This window comes from Phoenix dactylifera, chromosome 11 (assembly GCF_009389715.1).
Source record: "Phoenix dactylifera cultivar Barhee BC4 chromosome 11, palm_55x_up_171113_PBpolish2nd_filt_p, whole genome shotgun sequence".
Lineage (NCBI taxonomy): Eukaryota > Viridiplantae > Streptophyta > Magnoliopsida > Arecales > Arecaceae > Phoenix > Phoenix dactylifera.
The window spans coordinates 2,320,578-2,340,678 of NC_052402.1; the positions used below are offsets into that span (position 1 = coordinate 2,320,578).

At 38.4% G+C, this 20,101-nt stretch overlaps 3 protein-coding genes across 7 annotated transcripts; 1 reads left to right on the forward strand and 2 right to left on the reverse strand.

Annotated features, from left to right (window-relative positions):
* The first annotated feature begins 425 nt into the window (after positions 1–425).
* LOC103719336 (vesicle transport v-SNARE 13-like) lies at positions 426–7,421 on the forward strand. 4 transcript variants are annotated; one of them, XM_008808539.4, is made up of 6 exons: positions 426–585; positions 902–1,042; positions 1,120–1,178; positions 1,268–1,456; positions 3,772–3,942; positions 7,114–7,421. In XM_008808539.4, exons 2-6 carry the CDS (start codon positions 949–951, stop codon positions 7,261–7,263), a joined length of 663 nt encoding a protein of 220 aa, XP_008806761.1. In that variant the 5' UTR covers positions 426–585; positions 902–948; the 3' UTR covers positions 7,264–7,421. The 4 variants fall into 4 exon arrangements, with proteins under 4 accessions (XP_008806761.1, XP_008806769.1, XP_008806774.1 ...); XM_008808547.4 differs by having other exon boundaries at positions 431–585; positions 899–1,042; XM_008808552.4 differs by having other exon boundaries at positions 433–719; positions 899–1,042.
* Positions 7,422–10,657: 3,236 nt separating this feature from the next.
* LOC103719362 (40S ribosomal protein S30) lies at positions 10,658–11,420 on the reverse strand. Its single transcript, XM_008808570.4, has 3 exons — positions 11,262–11,420; positions 11,027–11,164; positions 10,658–10,931 (listed from the first exon to the last, which is right to left on the reverse strand). Exons 1-3 carry the CDS (start codon positions 11,263–11,265, stop codon positions 10,885–10,887), a joined length of 189 nt encoding a protein of 62 aa, XP_008806792.1. The 5' UTR covers positions 11,266–11,420; the 3' UTR covers positions 10,658–10,884.
* Positions 11,421–12,490: 1,070 nt separating this feature from the next.
* On the reverse strand, positions 12,491–18,363 carry LOC103719370 (CXXC motif containing zinc binding protein-like). Of its 2 annotated transcripts, XM_039131235.1 has the most exons (6): positions 18,043–18,363; positions 17,822–17,929; positions 14,581–14,748; positions 12,983–13,093; positions 12,799–12,869; positions 12,716–12,720 (listed from the first exon to the last, which is right to left on the reverse strand). In XM_039131235.1, the coding sequence occupies exons 1-5, from the start codon at positions 18,142–18,144 to the stop codon at positions 12,828–12,830; spliced, it is 531 nt and encodes a 176-aa protein (XP_038987163.1). In that variant the 5' UTR covers positions 18,145–18,363; the 3' UTR covers positions 12,716–12,720; positions 12,799–12,827. The 2 variants fall into 2 exon arrangements, with proteins under 2 accessions (XP_008806804.2, XP_038987163.1); XM_008808582.4 differs by having other exon boundaries at positions 12,491–12,869; positions 18,043–18,361.
* Between the last annotated feature and the right edge of the window lie 1,738 nt (positions 18,364–20,101).

Here is a 20,101-nt window from a genome sequence, read left to right on the forward strand (position 1 = left end):
GGGGAAGGGGGGAGGAAGGGACAAGCCTACCTCCGCGTAGCCGCCCCTACTGGGCCTCCACCCCGTCAGAAGAATGTTCGATGCGGGCAGAATTGACTGTATGTTGGACATTCCGGCCGATTTTACTCATACCCTCACCATTCATGGGTCCAGCTCAGTTATCTCTTTAGGCTCCGATACGAATACCACGTGTGAATACTTCGCATCAGCACCACCAAGACTACCAACCGAGCGATACGTCCTTTCAGATCTCGTGTCCGAGCAGAGAGCATCTCCTCTCCACAATTTAATCGACGTTCGTGTGTTTATTAGGAGAACCGTCCAATTTGTGGGACCCTCTTCCCGGGTCAGGAGTCCCCGCGGGGTGCGAGAGTGGGCGAAAACGACGGGTCCGGGCAGACATGGTAAGCGGCACCACCTCGTCGGTTACTTTGGCGACGCGCGCGGCGGAGGAAAGCGAGCGAAGAATAAGAGAGGAGACCTTTATCTCGCTCGTACCTTCTCCTCTCTTTCCCTCTCTCTCTAGAAGAAATCTTCTCCCTGCCAACGCCCGTCCATCTCGACGGCCGGCGTGCTCTTATAATCGTAAGAGATCACGATTCCTCCTCTATTGCCTTCCCGTTCCTTTCTCCCACGTCTCTCGTTTTATTACATGATATAATTCTTCTGCGGTAAATCCAAGGATCAGGGAAAATCGCTGTTAGGGTTCTTGTCGCTGGGTGAGAATTTAGGGTTAGGGGTTTAACTTCCTGGCTTCCGATCGGTTTTCTTCTTTGATATCTTTGTTTGAATCGGTTTTTGATGAGCCTGATTAGGTTTCGATGATAGGCTTAGGGTTTTCGTGCAAGAATTTGTCGGATATGATCCATCGCTTATTTCCTTTTTATCCCTTTCGTAGCAGGATTGCTAATTTCTTCTGGATCTCGGGAATAATCGGAAGGAGTCACGATGAGCGAGGTGTTTGAAGGCTACGAGCGCCAGTACTGTGAGATCTCGGCATCTCTCTCCCGGAAGTGCTCATCGGCTGCTGTTCTTGATGGAGGTAAAGATGTCATCGCCTGTCTCGTGATATACGTTCGATTGAACGATGATTTGATTGAATGACGGTCGGTTTTGCAGAGCAAAAGAAGCAGAAAGTTTCCGAGATTAAATCTGGAATAGATGATGCGGAAGCTTTGGTAATGTCTCTAATTGATTCGATTTATTTATTCAAGATTCTACATCATAGATACTGGTTGTCTTACAAGTTTTGAATGAATCTTTGTAGATTAGGAAGATGGATCTGGAGGCAAGAAGTTTGCAGCCGAGCGTGAAGGCTGGATTGCTCGCAAAGTTGAGAGAGTACAAATCCGATCTGAATAATTTGAAGGGTGAGCTTAAGAGGATTTCGACTGCTAATCCTAATCAAGCTGCAAGAGAGGAGTTGCTGGAGTCTGGGATGGCAAATACACTAGCGGTATGCTGAGATTAATTTGAAGTGCCATGCCTCTGTGTTTTTTTTTTAAATTTTTATTTTGAGCTCGAGACCAATATAGTCTTAGTTCCTGGATATGTTTGGGACCATGATGGTTTTTTCTGGTTTTGATGTTCACTCATCATATGTTAATTTATTGCCCTTAAGCGTTCTTTCATATTTCTGTATCACATAGCTAAATATGATATCACCATGTCATGATTCAATAATAATTGGGGAATAAGGCAGCAATATATTTGACAAGACAACTTATTTTTTAACTCCATTTTTCTTAAATTCTAAGAAAAAAATAGGAGTGCTCTTTTAGATGCGTGTATAAAATTTGGCTTGGTTTTTTGATCATTTTATTTTATTCTCTTTGTATATTTTTTGGTCCCCTCATTATGGACGCGTTCTTTGAAGTTCTGATGTTTCATTTCCATGCTTGTACAATAATGTTGAACCCAGTAGTGTGATGTTTGTAACTGAACTACATCCAGTACGAGCCCAAAATTCGCTGCTTTTCAAGTTCTTGTTTTTTTTGTCATATTACTTACAGCATCTCTTCTGAGGCTATGCACTCACAACTCTCGCGACCAATGGCTGCACCACTCACATCTATCTCCATCTTGACATCCTATTCATTAGATGCCCTGCATGGTTATCAATCTTACGACTGAACCTAGTAGTGCCATGTTTTGGTGTTAACTGAACTGTATCCACTATGAGCCCAAAAGATACTGCTTGTCAACTTGATTTTTTTTTTCTGTCATATTTCTTACAGCATTTCTTTTGTAGCAATGCGGTCACAGCTCTCACTACCAATGGTTACACCACTCACCTATGTCTCCATCTTTACATCCTATTCGATATGTGCTCATGATCTTCCATAACTGTAATAAAAGCATGGTTTGGTAGGTAATAAATTTTGCTGTTTGTTAGGTGGCAAAGCTTGTTTGGTTCCATGATCATGGCAAAGGCTTTTTTTTAGTGGGTGTGCGCATGGATGAGTCAGTATTTGTTTATCTACATTGAATTCATTTTGAGTGGTTATTGATTAGGAGATCCTTCAAGTTGTGTTTCCTGGTAGTATCCCTTAAAGCTGTTCCATAAAATATGAAGTGTGATATTGTGACAGTCAGCTTTCATACACAAAACACTGAATATTGTCTCATGAGTGCATATCTTGCATGTGATCGTGTTCATCTTAGTCAGACTATTCTAAGAGAGATTCTTGAGTTAGAGACGATGTTCCTGATTAGTTGAGGCATTGTTGCATATCATAATGCATATATTGTTACATCGCTAGACTTTCCCTTTACTAGGAGTCCTTAACTACGAAAGGGAAGAGTGCTTAGGACTTTATTATCAAGCAACTACGGCTGGACATATTTGTTGATGCTTTCTTCTATGTAGAATAGGATATGGATAGATTTTCTGGTGTCAATTATAAATTCAGTGCCGAGTAATCTGGATATGAAATTAGGGCACATATTGATGGGACATAAACTTTAGGTGATAACTTTTTTATTGTTTTAGAAACTTTTATTTAAGTAGTAGGTTTTTAGAGTCCTATTTTAAGTTGGATTGTTGTGAAAGAGTCCTACTTTAGGCATATGTTGGGTTGAGTCATTAAATCATGTTTCGGGTGTCTTTCTATATAGACTATTATAGGATCACAAAATTTCAATTTAGTAAAGTTTCTAGATAGGGTATTTGGGATTTTGAATTTTTCATTTTAAGAAACTTTTTGGAGATTAGTTACTTGGTCGTTAAGAGTTTGTTTTACTTGTTGACAAGTCATACAAAATTATAAGAGCCTATCATGGCGTGCTCAGAAATCATTGTTTGTGATTGATTATAAAAGAAAGGAAGGATTCCTTTTAGACAGATTTGACCCTTCCTATCTCTCTGTCTCCTGCTCTTCTTGATTTATTGTCTATCATCTTCTGTCTCTACTAAAAATATTTCTGTGATAGTTCTATCATCTTCTGTCTCTACTGTAGATTTGGATATGGACAGATTTTGATGTCAATTATAAGTTCGGTGTAGCGTATAATCTAGTATATAATTAGAGCACAAATGCCATGATATTTGTTGTCAACAACTCTGATAGGCTTCTTTTCCCCTGTTAAGTAACTTTGCAGTTTTATTTAATTCCAGAATTTTGTGGGATGATATTTGTCATTTCTTTATAATCTTGAAGTTCTATTTCTTAATGATATTTTAGACAGTTGTTAAAAAGCATCAGGTGCTTGGAAGTTTATTAATGTTTGGTGGAATGTGGCATGCTGTATCTGAATCATTGGATTGTACAGGTATCTGCTGATCAAAGGGGAAGGTTATTGATGTCAACAGAGAGACTGAATCAATCTTCTGAAAGGATCAAGGAGAGTAGAAGAACTATGTTGGAGACAGAAGATCTTGGTGTCTCAATTCTTCAAGACCTCCATCAACAACGCCAGTCTCTATTGCATGCTCATAGTACAGTATGTTTTTCAATGTTCTTCTATCTTATACAATTAGCAGCCTTTTCTTTTTATTAAAAAAAGAAAATTCATTATTTCTCTGCTTCTGTTCATTACCTTTCTGAGTTCCCTATGTTTAATTGAGTACAAATCTTCAGGATAATGCAATAGAACTAGTTTATCTACAAAAACAAAAAACAGACATAAGTCAAGTCCAGCTAATGTTTTTCGGTTTATTGCTCCTTGAGGGTTCGAGGGTTTGAATGGGGGCTGGGGCATAAGTATGCTGAATCTTAAAGACCATGTTTTGAAGCCATTGATGGCAGAGAAGTAGGCTTAAGTTCCATTATCCTAGCATCATGCGTAGCTGTCATAGTGCTTGGCCAACAGTGTAAATAAACAAATTCAAAAGAAAGTGTGTTAGAGTGATAGAAGGGAGGAAAAACATAATGAACTCATGTCCAGATGGAGAGGTGTTTTTAACCTATTAGTCCTAACAAAATCTAGGGCAATTCATGAATTTGTTCTTGGAATAAGGTACAGCCATGATGATAATTACTCTGAACTGAAGGACAGGGTTGAGCATCTAGATTAAATATTTTACTGTTACTTAATTCCCCAAATAGCCAAACAACTAAATTAAATTTTCTGCAGTATTTTTTTTTAATTCTGGAAAGTGTTCAGTGGAAAGTCTGAAGTCTCTTAGGGGCTGTTTGGTTGCATATGAGGGTTTTATTTTTTTTAAAAAAATAATGTATAATCATAAAACATGGTTATGTTAAAACAGGTTTTACAATAAACAGGGGAAATCTGTTTTTCATAGAAATTCATTTTTCAGGTTTTATGACCTGTCAGATATCACAGAAACAGGTTTTACAAAAAGCAACCAAACGGATGTTTTCGTAGAACTTGTTCATTTAGATTTTGTATAAACCCATTTCAGTTAAAATGTCATCAAACAGCCCCCTGAGAATTTTTCTATTATTTATGTATGCTTAATTAATTCTGCAACTTTTTGCTAATCTATGACAGGCTGGGCTGGTCAGCTGCTTGACATAATCATAACCTTAGCAATTTAGTACTTTGGTTCCTAAATGCACAAGGAGCAATAGTTTAAGTATTTGTTTATTGATCTTGGACTTGTTAATTCTATGCATTTATATCTTGCGGCATCATTGAAGATGAAAAACTTATCTGTGTCGTGCTTCAACTAGAAACACTTGATGATCTGATAGTTCAAATTGATTGGCAAGAAGTACTCTCTAACTGCTGTTGTTTCCAAACCATTCTAGTTCCCTAGCTGCCTGTAAGCTTTTGTTGCAATCAATTTCTGCAAAATGAGAAGGGTATCGCATATTCCTATTTTTTCTCGTCTCATATATTTTTGTTTTTGCTTGTTGAACATACCTGGATATATGATTATGTCCACGGAATTCTCTACCCAACCATATTATATGTAGATATCAGTGCAGCTATGCAAGATCTTTTTTAAGAAATGTCTATCAAGTTGCATTCCCTATTTTAAGGGTTTTTTGCATGAATACCCTCCTAAATATCGAATTTTGCATGAATATCCTCCCAAAATTGATATTTGCATGTATACCCTCTTACAGTACTTGTTTTGCTATTCTATCCTTTTTTATCCTTATTTTTGCATATATACCCATGCCATGTAATGCCATTAAAAAATTAACGGTTTCAAATTAAAATGACTAAAATACCCTTAATGGGTAGATGTGCAAAAAGAACCATTTATAAGATGATCGTGATGGGAGACAAAAAAAAGTAATTTCAAAATTTTATTTTATTTTTAATTAAAATAAATATGATTTTTATTAACGGTTTTAGAAGAACCGTTATATTAGGGCATTTGTGCAAAAACAATATTTTATGAGGGTACAGAAATAAATATAAATTTTAAGAGGGTATCCACGCAAATTTAAGTTTTTAGAAGGGTATTCATGCAAAAAACTTTTTTATTTTCTTAGGCTTCTTTCATCGTTAGATGTTGTCATTGAGATGATCTAGCGTGTTGTCTATCAAATGGGACAGTTACACCAAACCCCTTTCTCGTCAATTATGTTTGTGATGTCAGGTAGGTCTGTAAATTTTTGAAAAGGAAAAAAAAAAGAATCCTTCATCTCTCATCGCAGGATCTGGGACAGCTATGATTGGCGATGGAGGAAGGGGCCACTCATTGATGTCTCGATCGTTCCTCGTGCCAAGAGGTGGTGGAGGTGGACTTGGAGAGGAAGGGAGTTTAGAGCAACAGTCTAATTTAAATTTAATTATGTAAGCCTAATTTATATTTAATTCTACATAATCTATATTATTTCGCAATAAATAATTATACAAATAATATGTATAGATAATAAGAATTAAATAATATTTTATTATGCTACTTATATTTTAGTATTTCAAGTTAATTCAAGCTGAACTAGAGGGAGCTAAGTCTAGCTGTAGCTCAGCTAGTTTCTTAATCGAGCAAGCTGAATTCCAGCTAAATTTTCAGCTGAAATCAAGCTAGCTTGTGAGCAGCTTGGTCATTTGCCAGCACCAATGAGGAGAGAGGAGGGAAAGAAGATGGTTGAGATGATGGATTGGGAGAAAGGAGGGTAAGGGAGCCACATGTGGAACATATGAGAAAGCAAAAGAATGAGGGCTAGGGCACTTCTCCTTTTCCTTGCATTAACTATCCTTGGATGTGATTCACATCTAATGGTTCCAATTGCTGTAAGCACTAGAGCCATTAGATCTTGAAATGTAATGGTTCAAATGTTTATATATAAACACACATTGGAACCATTAAATTCATATCTAATGACTACAATTTCTTCAGACAAACATTGTTGACTATAAGACTTTTTATTATTTATTTATTCTAAAATATTTGTTTATCTATTCATATAGAGCCAAACAAGGAGCCAGGTCCTGCTCGTTTATTTTTTTGAACTCAAAACCTGTCTAATTTGGCTGATCTTCAAATCAAATGAGTCGATATTGAGTTGAATTTCAAGCCAAACATGAGCTGTTCATGCAGGCAAACAGATCAGCAGCTAACTGAATTTCATTGTTTATCGTTTTCTCTTCACATGCGTGCACCTACATGTATGTGTGCATGTTTTTTTGTCATCATATGTCATCTTACATTGGATGTACATGTCTGATGAATGGGATCCGGTTTGTTTGCAGCTGCATGGGGTGGACGATAATATTGGCAAGAGCAGAAAAGTCCTAGCAGCCATGTCCAAAAGAATGGACAGGAACAAGTGGATAATTGGAGGCATTATCCTGGTTCTTGCGCTGGCTATTATTCTAATCCTGTATTTTAAGCTTCGCTAGACATTGCTACTGAAGATTTCAATGCGTCTCTTTTGTGGTTTAAGCGCCGGTGAATGATGAACATTCGGCTGGGCCTATCTTCTGTCTGTTTTCCGTTTTCAGTCTCCGCGTGTATCTAAAACATTTGTTTCTTATGGAAAAACATTATTTTGTGTGTAGTCGTTGCGTGATATATGGTGTGAGCTGAGTATGCCTGGAGAATCTATTTTGCATATTTGATTGCTCCGTTGTTTGTTTTTATGTGCTTCTGATCCAGTGATTTACACGTCCGACGTCTCTTAAAACTGTCTTGCCACGTAAAGACAGAAACCTAGTTTGTGCCCGTTTGGTTCATAAATTGGCGGAACTCGGCCTTATTTGCTCGCACAATGGGCATTCAGATGATTATACAGCTGAATCTAATATATTTTCTTCAGATTCTACATCACACTGTAGGTGAGGGGAATGATACCAAGGAGGCATATATTCCCTTTGAGACGTGCATCTAACAAGCTAAAGAATCTGCAGTGACGCCCTCATCGACAGCTGGAAAATCTCAAGCAAATAAGAGATTCCAAGTCGTGTTCCTATCTCCTCTCACCAAGATCTCCCAATGCAAAACAGTGTCATACTTTACTCCCTCAGCCCCTCCAATGTTAAGGGTTACTCAGGCAGGCCAAGCTGCCATGCTAAGACCCTGATTGCAGGATCTGAGTGCCGTAAAGGCGGATGTGTGGAATTTAATTAAATAAGCACCCTGCCTCCAAGTAGTTTTCAAGCCTTGAAAGGTGACGAGGAGGAATTACTCCCATTGTGAATGGTGAATGATCAGGGGAAATAATTGAACATCCGGGATATAAGCAGTGAACATGAGCGGAGAAGGTGAGGCTCGAGCAGCTCGGATATCCGGTATGGCTTGGCAATCAAGTGGGGTTATTAGAGGATCCGATCCCCTTGCCTCATCGCTGCCATTTTTCCTAATGTGGCGGCATCATCACCGACGAAGTAACAAAAGCAGCCAATACAAACCAAGATGTGTCCACGTCTTCTCAAGAAAATGCCATGACATGCGCGCCTACACCGAATCTCCACCAAGCGTAATGAAAAACCTTCCGTTTTCAACTTGCGTCCATGAGCGAAAGAAATCCGAATCAACAAAAATGGGGAATCACATGAACTCACATATACCAATAAGTTCCTTAAAGACCGGAGCTGCCCATCAGATGTCCCTTCTAAATGCAAATTCTTCTGAGAAGTGCACGGTCAATTCATAACAAGAATCAGCGAAAGGAGAGGTTGGAATCATCATCTAACAGATACGCATTTTAGCAAACGCCGGCTCAACATAACAGAGAGTAAGAGAGTTCTGCTGAAATCTAGCAGGGCCAGGTAATTATGCATAGCTTCTAAAATGGGTTCTATTGCTGTTCTATTGTAGCAAGAGCACGCATTGTCATCGTTGTGGAATGGCACAAAGCTGGTGCGAAGGGTGGTGAGTGCTGACAGAATCCTGTGCTGCGTCTGGCACGAAGAAAGCTCCAGATAGACCCGCACTCAATTATTAACTAATAGAGAATACTTTTGTTAACAAACAGCTACACGAATCTCAGACCAATGTGTAACAAGAAACACATTTCACAACCAATTATAAACCTGCTGACGCTGTGTTTACTGGAGAGTCAAATATGAGATACTTTATGATAAATGTTTTCACTCCTTCCAAATCAGACGATTTCACTCCCAAAAACCTAGATTGCCCCATACAAGCATCAATTGTTAGATGCCTTACCTGTTCTCACTCCTTCCAAATCAGACCATTTCACTCCCAAAAACCTGGTTATGGCACATTTTTTCCACAGTGCCGAGGGCTTCCACAAGTTTCATCATAAGTAGTCTAACAACTTTTTCTCGCAACAGATGCAAATTTCATAACTGATATATCCCAGCATTAAATAAAAGGCTCCTCTTACCCACCCAAGCTGCCTTTCCTAATGAAATTACAGCACTCCATCAGAATACCCCTTTAATAAGATACTGTAAGTTCCCACAATTATTCCTCCTGCCCATCATTAAAACCCGTCAACTCTTGTGATTTTATCCACAAAAGAGCATAACTAGAAATCTCCACAAGTTCTCCTTTCAACCAGGAAAACCAAAACTTTAGTTTAGTTGATATTGCAAACACACTCAGCAAGAGATTGGCACCTAGTTCAGATCATAAAATAAAATCACTCCATTTCCACATCAAAGCACCACCGCATCAACATGCTCAGATCAAAAACAAAATCGTACCTTGCACTTCCTCCCATACAGCTGCCCTATGTCATGCCCTCCAAGTTTGGATGCACATTTGAAAACCTATTGAGATGATTAGGTCCATCCATGAATCACAATTCAAATTTAAATTGCAAAGGAATAAAGGCAAGTACAGTCCAAAACTACCGCAACTCCCTCAAGCCCCTGAAAAGACAACCTACTGGCTAAACTGGGATCAAGGCAAGCCACTAAAACCACACAAACATCCCTCTTTCCACTGCCAATGTTTATCTTCCTTGTTTTCGGGTAGGGAGTGCTTTAGGCCTCTATATTTTTGGTTTTCTGCTTTACATGTGGACGCTGGATAGGTAGGTTTGTCCTGGGGAAGGAGAGGGTATATGAAGCTAACTGCTTCCAAGCCTAATCCTGTGCATGAAATAGATCTTGATGCCCTCTTCAAGAGTGCACTTAGAAATTATTTAGTCCTATTTGCTTAAGTGATACATGCCAATAATAAGAGGGGGACTAAAACCAGGAGGCCGATGTAATTACAAGCGAGAAGCTACTTGGCAGAGCCAAAGAGCAATGAATCAAACAAGGCAGCAAAACACAGGTCAATAAAATTAGTATGTATTGCTGAATGGACAAGAATACGAAGGATTGCATAAGGGCTCTTCTCTTTATCTTCTTGAAAACCCTTACAACCATCTTCACAAGCGGCGAGATCACCTCAACACATAAAGCATCCTTTCCTACTCCTGAACTCAACAAATGGCACACGGACTAAATGACTGCATGCACACAAACACCAGTCCCCATAATTCCAAATTGGAACACCAAATGACAGGATGGTGAAAGGGATGCCATATGCCTAAGCCCTCTAATAATCTAAAACTCCTACCTGAAAAGCACCACCACATTATTGATCGCACTCTAATTGCCAATTAGACAGTTTGACTAGGATGAAACATCCATCATTAGACATGATAACCACAACGCAGACACAGCTGACCTCCAAAACCCATGTCATCTCCTAAAACTCATTAGTAATATCAAATCCACAACCTAAACTTATTCATCAATCAGGATATCCAAATAACATCCACACAAAAGCAACTAGATAAAAGTGAACTAAATTGTAAAAGAAAAAGACGACAAATACGATAAAAAGAGGAGACTTCCTTGAAAATAACGATAGCTACAGAAGCATATCTAAAGAGGGGCATAACATATCATCAACCCCCCAATCAGTTCGATGTCCTCATAAATCATTCCCAAAACACAGAATCCAGCCACATAATTCATCATCCAGAAACAAAACCCTAAAATTTCTTTGGAATTCGAAATTAAAGAAGTGTCTACCGCTAAAATACTGATCTCGATCTTTCACTTCTCGGATGAGTTGGGACCCCGCTTCCTCCCGAATCCAACAACTGAAGAGGCATTACAAGAAGGAAGCAACGAATCAGTTAGCAGTTGGAAATCAAACACGCAGATTGAGAGAAGAGGGGGAGGGATAGAAAGATACCGGCTGTGACGAAGCGGCGGTTGTACTGCATGCGCTTGTAGGCCCTGCCCCGGGGCTTCTTCTTCTTGTCCTGCTTCGCGACCTTGGGCGTTTGCCCTCTCACCTTCCCGGCACGAGCCAGAGATCCGTGAACCTTACCTGAAACCAACCAATGCACGAGATCAGAAACAATGGAGAACGAGAGTTAAAGGGTCGAAGTGATCTCCTCGACGGAGAGGAAGAGATTGGAGCTTACCCATGGCGGCGGCGGATTGGAGTCGAGTTCTATCCGGCGAGCGAGGAGCCCTGGGCTTCGAGCCTTCGACTGCTAGACTAGGGTTCCGGAAGGACGGGCTTGGAATATATACGGTCTCGATGCGGTGATGGACGGCTCTGATCTATCGATCTATAACAAAGATATTTCAATCACGCCTACAATAAAAAAACTCGCTCGCTCGGTCTATATAACCCGTTCCGTTAAGTTTTTTATGGTTGCCGGCCCGATGGAAGTGAAGCGTGGCAAACGGACGGGCGATATTCGTTCCTAGAGAAGCTTGGATGGTAGATATACGATAGGCATGTCCGCGGTCCATGGTTCGGGTTCGGAGTCGAAGATGGCGGGTTAGACCAGACCGATGCATGGCTGAATGCGATCTGATCCGGCCTAGACGGTTAGAGGTTTCTTCTTTTTCTTTTTCTATTTTTCTTAGAAAAGTTTTTGCTTTAGTTTTAATTTTCAACCTGATACGCATTTTTTAAAGTTCTCTATACAATTTGGGAATCAAAATACATTATTTTTAGCATGATATGCGCGTGCTTTCATTTCTTGTTTTGCGAAGATTTTTCAATTCTAGAAATCTATCTGCAAACTGCTTGGCCATACAGAGATTTCATACAGAGGATGATCTATATTACAAAATTTACTTTGAAACCAAAAATCATATCTTTTAAAAATCAATTGTCTGTGCATCAATAATCTAAAAATATTTTGTTTTAATGGCTTGATATAATATCTTGCATTATTTATGATATGAAAGCATATGAGTCTATTGAATTTTGGTACGCACATATTTTATAGTTTGCGGATCATGATCTACGTTATTAACTTTTCAATTTTCATGATCTATAATATTGTCTGCCACACTAATATTATTGCAAGTGTTGATGATTGTGCTCATTTGATGCATGGTATGAGCCTTTTTCATGCCATCGCGGTGCCGCTATCACAAGATTTGTATAGAACCCCAAAGCAGAAAACAACAAAGATCTTGATTCACCGGAAAAAAAAGGTTTTTCACTCTCAGAATGTTACCGTCTCCTTCAGCCTGTTTTCATGCCATCACCCTACCACGGACACAGTGTATGAATAGATCCATCAAGCAAAATAACGTAGATCCTGGTCTTGCTCGTAAGAGTGAATGTTATACTTTGCTCCCCCACACAGATTAACATCACAAGCTATAATTCCAAGAGATAGACGAGAGATTAAAAGATACAGGTTCTCCGACACACTGCAAAGTTTCAACTACATTTGTAGCCAACTTGCGCCACTGCTGCAAGTGATGCTACAATGTCAAGTTCGGCATCCCAAAAAAGTAACAGAATCATTCAATAGTTTGGGAACACAAGCCAAAGCTCATCAGTTAAAAGGGTCATAATAAGATCCAACCATCAAATGGCTGTGCAAACACAAGATACATGAAGATTAAGCATACGAACAGAAGGATGAGGGAGTATGCACAATACTGGCATGGTAGAAGGTAACAGGTCTCGTAGCATCATGTTACATTTTGTGGGACATGTCATTTATAAACTATTGTTGTTAAACAAAGGTCGTCTTGCCACCTCGCTCTTGCTTCTTTACCTGCAAAGACGTGTGATATATTCAACCAGCCATATTAGTATTAATTTGAATTTAATTAGTACTAGTATAATTGCATCTAAAACATAATCCAGGATCCAGGATGCCAGGCTTACCACTCTAAACAACGCCCGAAGATTGGCTACCCCAACTGGGCATTCTCCCTTCTCATCATAGTCCGCAAACTCTTCTCCAGATAGATCCACTTCGAATGGAGTGCCACTTGTCTAGGGAACATGATGCCACCTCAATCCTAAGTTTCAGAATATGTGACACAGCAAGTAGCAACTTACATCTATACATATTTTACTTGCACAAAACTGTAAACTCATGCACATCCCGATCATTCATCCATTTTATGGAACATAGGGGATTTGCATGACCAAGCAACAGTCACTTGTAGAGAACCCATAAAGCAAAACTTAAAGGAGATAAATTTATGCACACCATGTTATTGAGCAAAGCAGCTCACGCACATATGAAATTCATGGGGCTGTAGCAATAGTTAGGGTCTTACGAATGATGAAACATGATTACTCACATAGTAACACCAAGATTACATATACCAAAATTCTACATGGACACCACACATGGAGACAATTACGGTACCATCAGAAAGGTATCATTACCAACAACAAAAATGTTGACATGAACAGGTGAGGCCGGCAACAAAAATGTCATGTCCTTGAGTCAACCAGCACCAAGCTATTGGATATACTCTTCAAAATTGAGAACCCCTTTTTCCATGCTATTATTTGACAAATGACAGATGTAATTAACCATTTCAAGGGATCTGAATTAAGAAAAAGGGAAGATAAAATTTGATGAAGAGAACAAGGGCAAGTAAGAAAAGAAGAACATGAAACTGGGACAAATCTTATTTACTTCCAAAATGACACATTAAAAGGAGGCATGCCAAAACATCCATCTCTTATCAATTCAAGAGAAAAAAAATTCTCCATTTTAGAGGACTCAATGTTTCTGCATGTTAGGACACTCACATGGCAAAATTTTGTTAATTAGCTTTTAACTTCTGATGAAACTGATGAAAAACTATAAGCTTCTAAAGAAAACAAATGTCAACCTGCGGAAAGAGTTGGGCAATAAGACGTTAGCAGTTATTATATCACTAAGCTCTCTCATGTAAGTTACAAAATAAATCTATATTCTATGCTTTATTATCTTACCTTTGATGCCTCACTGTGGGATGCTAAAGTGTTCCAGGTCAAGACTATAATTTGGCAAAGCAACCAACCAAATTAACTGCACTTGGCTGGACAGCCCATAATTTATTTTGTCTATCAAACTTGGTTGCTAATGCCATCGCTCCACAATGACCATCAAGGACTTGAATTGAAGATACTGACAACAGTCCATTTCCTATTCTTGTTCATTTTGTCCCCATAAAAATAAATTCAGGACAAGAGACCTTCAAAAAATGAGAGAACTCTTAGACATGCATCACTTATTTTTCATTTCATCAACATGCCAGCCCAATCATAACCTTCAGATCAAATTTCTTTGCAAGCCCAAACAAAATTAATTAACCACACTCAGGGAGCAAGATGAATTTCTTTCAAAAGCCTCAAAAACCATTCCATGTTTCTCAAAAGCAAGATTTTGAAGCAAGAGCTACGAAACAAGTACAAGTTAAAAGCAATACCAAATTGGTAATGCACAGGGACGGCAAAAGCTACAAATGGCAGATACTTACAGATTCAGCTTTCCATCCATCACTAAAAGAGAAATCAACAGGTTCAAAGCCTCTGCAATCAAAAACCATAAATCCAGTGACCTGTTCACGCTGACTAAGTTCAAGAGTCAATGGTTGACCCTGCCCAGGAATCATCTGAATTGATCCTTCCCTCCCACATAGCTTGCACTAGAAAATCAGATATGGTAGTGTTAGTAACTCTAAAATTTGACCAGCAAAATGTATAAAACACGCCTACATCAATTACGCCTTTTGAATGCCCCTTTTGAGATAGTTATGTTTTGAAATTATGTTTCAAACAAAGATATGTAACACATAAAATTTACATATGACTAGCCACTAGCATTTTCATAAGTTATCATCAGTAAATCTGAACAAATCATTTACGATCAGAAAAAGCCTGGGGCCCACCCCTGGTACCAAAGAAAAAACTCAATTGCCACATGGCATGCTGGTATTGGTGTTTCACAGCATAATCCCACCGTGTATTGCACCGACCCTGCAAATTACACCAATAACTCGTAACATATGGCATTGGGCTTTTTTAGGTACCACAAATGGCAACATAGCAAAACTCTATTATCAGGATTTGTAAGCTATAAGTTCAAGAATAACCTTTTGCCTATTTTTAAATGTTCTCACAATATGCACCAAATGCATCTAGATGAAAAAAGAAAACAGCAAGAAAATGCAGATAAAAACTCAGTACTGGGTCAGAGGTATTCAAATAGAAGGTCGAATATTAGTAAAAAAGGGTATCGACAAATATTCCACTCATTGTTTCAAAAATTAAAATCACGTTGACCCTCCATTAGTCTTTTCTTTCATTCACTCTCTGTTGCTTCTAAGCAAAATGTGTTTCCTTTTAACATAAGATTACAAAATTGTCAATAACATTTACAAAATTATGTCATGATGGCCCAATTAGTTCTATCCTCAAACAGCTATTGGGTAAAAGTTTATTTAGTGGTAGTCAAGGAAAAGATGACAAGACACCACTCATTCTTTTATTCCCTTCAAGTATAAAGATTTTCAGTGAAATGTGGAAACAGCAAATCCTGTCATCGAATTGAAGTTTGGTATATTGAGTGTCTCTAAAAGTATCACCTTGGATAAATCTGATAGGTTAATTATTTATATATTGATTCTGTTTTTGAATAGTAATGGGTTATCATAACTGCATCTACAATAATAGCACTTAATACAAACACAGGATACTTGCGAGCTTCTTATTGATGGGTTCATCTCTGATGGTGAGGGGAAAATATAGCTATGGTGATGGGAAGATTCGTGACTTGCAAGTTTTCTTGCCAATCTGATGATGTTTGGCAACAACCGTTGTGCATGAAAGATTGAACATAGTCATAAACATGGTACCTGACAATGGTACTTGAAATATTAAGCACTCCAATTAAAGTTACCATCGCCAAACTTTCTATTTATGCATTCAATTTCAAAATATCAGCCATATAACCCAATCTAAAGAGTACCGACAATAATATGGGAGAAGGCTTTGTTTAGGGTATTGGTTTGGACAGATGTAGTAGGGACCTGTCACACATGATAGCAGATAGCAAGAAATAATTTTTGTTGATGGTGTATGTGAGTGCTAGGATGAACTTTAATGTACCACGGTATGGAAGGTGTCAAATGCTCTCATGGTCAGTGAAACTAGTTATGAAACAAGGTTCAGGTATCTGAAGTGAATAGGTGATTAAATTTCTAAAATAATATCCATTTGACTCAAACTGAATTCTGAGATGAATACCTGCTTGGGTAATTAGAGTGTGCGCAAAAGGAGAGGGGACATAGGAACAAAATTTCCATAACAAAATGTAGATTAAAATGAGGAGGTGAGTCAGCTTCTAGTTACATCGAAGAGAGCATAGAAGGGAGATTCGCATAGCAGCCTATATTATGTGTTATTTGATAAAATGGAGAACAATGGTACTTCACTAAAAAGAATATGGGATCATCATGCTCCACTCAAAATCTTGGCATTCATTTAAGCATTCTAGGAGGATGTTTAATTGCAGTTAGGGTGTGGAGGGGGAAACATTTATCTCGTCTGCACTTTTAACTATAGCTATTAAATGTAACTTTATGTCATCTTACAAACTCTACCTTTTTTCACTGACATGACAAAATAGATCCTTATATCATGGCAAGCATCTCATCCTATTTAATATATGAATCTACATATTACAAAAACTTACATATGGGAAGTGTTAAATCTTTTACTACTGCTATAATCTCTTTATGCAGTGGGGTAAGCCTGTGGGCTTCTTGCTTTAAGGATTTTATTCAGCCTTCATGACGATCGCCTTTCTTCATTGATATCTTATCAATATCAAAACGGTGACCCTGTTTTCTACCCTCCTTTGTTTCTTAGAGGCACAATTTGACAACATGACAAATGAGGTTACAAGTAAAAAAAAAAAAGTCTTAATAAAGGTGAATAACATAAGGGGTCAAATTGCAAGAGCAAGGGAGGGCGCTATAGAGAAAACATCTTAGCAGAGAAGAAGGTTAAAAGTAAGATGGGAGGGAAAAGTGAAATAAATTCCATAAAAAAAGTAATCACGTCTCAAAGGCCATCACTCTACAAAAGAAAAAAAGGTATATGCTATAATCCAGAACATAAATTAATGAAACTATCACGAGACAATCCATAATTGCAGGTTCCAAATCCTTTGTAAGTTTTCCCCTCAATAAACTCATCTGCTAGCTTCCAGATTGCAAGCCTTCCACCACATTATACTTTTGCTCAAACTCAAACTCAAAACGAGGAAAACCAATTTTAGACCTTGAAATGACATCAATTAAGTGTATTCTGAGGAATGAATCCACTTTCAAAAGTAAAATTGAAATGAGCGGTAATCATATCCAGTAATTAAAGTAACGCAGAAATAAAGTTTTGAGGTAGATATCAGAATGATATATATGGAAATGAGTTAATGCAAACAAAACCCTAGTTCATAGATCATTAACAACCCCATCAGCAGATGCCAGAATCACCTCGAGTAATTAGAAAGTTAAACTTAGATGGAGGGGCTCATCTTGAATGAAAAATTATGGATCGAAGAAAAGCTATAACATGAACGACCCAAGAACAGAGCAAGCAAAACAATCAAACAAGAACTAGCAAGAAAACCATAACAAAAACAAAGGGAAGACAAAAGAACGAGAAAAAGTGGGCAAACAAAGAACGATCCGGCATCAAGAAACGAGGATGAACTACCTTCTGCACGAGATTGGCAGTTCCCCTTCCACTGGGTAGAGGGACCGATTCCGACATCGTCACGCACGTCTTCTTCTGGCTGATCTCCCCGCAGTTCTCGCATTTCACCTGGACGAACCCAAATTCCATCAAGAACCCTCAAAAGAACCGAGCAAAACCCTAGAATCCAACCAAGAAAGCCAAAGATCGTTGCGAAAAACCAGCGATAGATGGAGAAAGACCTTGAAGTAGTAAGGGTAGTTGGGATCGTCGCAGCCGCCGCGGGGCTGGAAGTTGGTGAGGTTATCGAGCTCCGCCGTAAAGTACAGCATGTAGAACACCATCTTCTCCTCGGCGAGAGAGAACGAGAGAGCGATCGGCGATTAGGGTTCCGCTTTGGAGGGAAAAGAACAGCGAGTGAGATTTCTTGCGAGAAAAGACGGAGAGGGTGGGGGTGAGGGGATTCCGGTTGGGATCTGCGCGTGTATAAAGGGAGGAGGTGTGAAATGCAAACCGGAATGAATAAAATGAAATGGAACGCAAATCTTGCAGCTTCTCCCAACGAGGCGCAACGAGTCGCGACATAGAGTTGCAACTTATAAGGCCCGACTAATTTTAAATAGGCCCGGCCCATGATAGACCAACTGAAGGCCTTACATCAGGGTTTCCTTTTCCTTCACCATTGTTTATATCTCAATTGTTGGCACAAGTTTTTTTTTTTTTTTTTTGGCTAAAAGTTGGCACAAGTTATTGTCCACCTTTATTGCCACTTGAAAGCGTCTCAAACTTAAAAATAATAATTAAAAGCAAATTAACATGCTATTTATATTTAAAAATTAATTTGTCATCGATCAATGGTAGAAAATGGTCCCAGATGTCAGATCGATTAAGATCTAATTATACAAGAGACCATGCATGCATATTTTTTTATTGGAATTAACTTTCTGAAGTAAGTTGTCTAAACGAATGGAAGTTAGTTATGCAAGTAACAACCAGAACCCACCAAGAAAAAAGTTATAACGTAAAAAAATTTAAATTTTGAAAAATAAAACCAATCTCATCTCCTATATATTAAGTATTTCAAAAAATTTTGAACTCTTTTCTTGTTAGTCCCACATACCGAAAGCAAATCTTCTTGCTTAAATAAATTTTTTTTTTCTGAAAGCACACTTGGCCCGGCCGTGCAAAAACATCGCATACCTCAAAATTATCGCATTCTTCGTCATCATATCAACATGTCTTGATTCAGACAAATATTTTTTTAAGCAATGTTATCCATAAGTGATGCTAATGTTCATTGTAAGAGTTGATGGTCACTCCATCAACTCTTACATTTGTGGCATGAAAACTCCTCAAATTTGCAGGAGGCACTCCTCGCATGGTACTTCCGGCTATTTGTGGTCGGTGGGTGGTACTTCCGAATATTTTCACATCACTCCAAAATGTTAAAACCTGAATTGGTGGTAGTTGCAAGTTACAACTTCCTAAGATCCTCCTTTAACGACCGCGTCTACGAAGCTCTTTCGACGAGGTGAGATGTGGTAACAGAGTCCGGACCTCTTTTTCAACGAAAAAAACTCATACTTCAATTAGTATGGCGATTTTTTTAAAAAAATATTATATTTATATTTTAGTGTATAAAATTTATAATATTTATCTTTTAGAACTAAAAAAAAAAATTTATATACAGATTAATAGCTGATTTAAAATTATTATAACAAAATGAGCTTCATACATTGTATATATTTTTTAAAAAAATCGAAGCTCAAAAATAAAACTACTTAAGATAAAAGATGGCCTTCTACCATATAATTTGAAAGTTATTTGGAGTTTTAAAGAGTTTTGAAGTCCCCCAATAGCAGTTGTCGTTGTTTCGCTCCCGAGCACAGCTGTAACTAATAAATTTAACCATTGCAATCTGTCACACTGTTAGGGGTGGCAAAATATGACCCGATCCGCCAATCCGACCCGTGTTCGACCCGCCATAAACAGGTTTGGGTTTGGCCTAAACAGGTTCGGATCGTAAACAGGTCGACCCGTTTAACCTGTTTATTAATTGGATCAAATACGGGTTTTAGATGTCTGACCCGTTTAAACCGTTTAACCCGTTTAACTGTTGGGCAGGTTAAACAGGTCTAAACAGGTTAAACGGGTTAAACAGATTAGACAGGTCTAAACAGGTTAAACGGGTCTAAACAGGTTAAACAGGTCGGGTTGGGCAGGTTAAACAGGTTGGGTTGGACAGATTAAACAGGTCTAAACAGATTAAACGGGTCAGGTTGGGCAAACAGGTTAAACAGG

What these genes read in the sequence shown, in the direction of transcription:
- LOC103719336 (XM_008808539.4), top strand. Translation starts at nt 949, where the DNA reads ATGAGCGAGGTGTTTGAAGGCTACGAGCGCCAGTACTGTGAGATCTCG. An exon ending in GGATGGCAAATACACTAGCG is followed by an intron (nt 1,457 to 3,771) that starts GTATGCTGAGAT and finishes TGGATTGTACAG; the next exon opens with GTATCTGCTGATCAAAGGGG. An exon ending in TATTGCATGCTCATAGTACA is followed by an intron (nt 3,943 to 7,113) that starts GTATGTTTTTCA and finishes GTTTGTTTGCAG; the next exon opens with CTGCATGGGGTGGACGATAA.
- LOC103719362 (XM_008808570.4), bottom strand. An exon ending in CCGCCGCTTCGTCACAGCCG is followed by an intron (nt 10,932 to 11,026) that starts GTATCTTTCTAT and finishes ATGCCTCTTCAG; the next exon opens with TTGTTGGATTCGGGAGGAAG.
- LOC103719370 (XM_008808582.4), bottom strand. Translation starts at nt 18,144, where the DNA reads ATGGTGTTCTACATGCTGTACTTTACGGCGGAGCTCGATAACCTCACC. An exon ending in ACTACCCTTACTACTTCAAG is followed by an intron (nt 17,930 to 18,042) that starts GTCTTTCTCCAT and finishes GGGTTCGTCCAG; the next exon opens with GTGAAATGCGAGAACTGCGG. An exon ending in ATGGATGGAAAGCTGAATCT is followed by an intron (nt 13,094 to 14,580) that starts GTAAGTATCTGC and finishes CATGTTCCCTAG; the next exon opens with ACAAGTGGCACTCCATTCGA.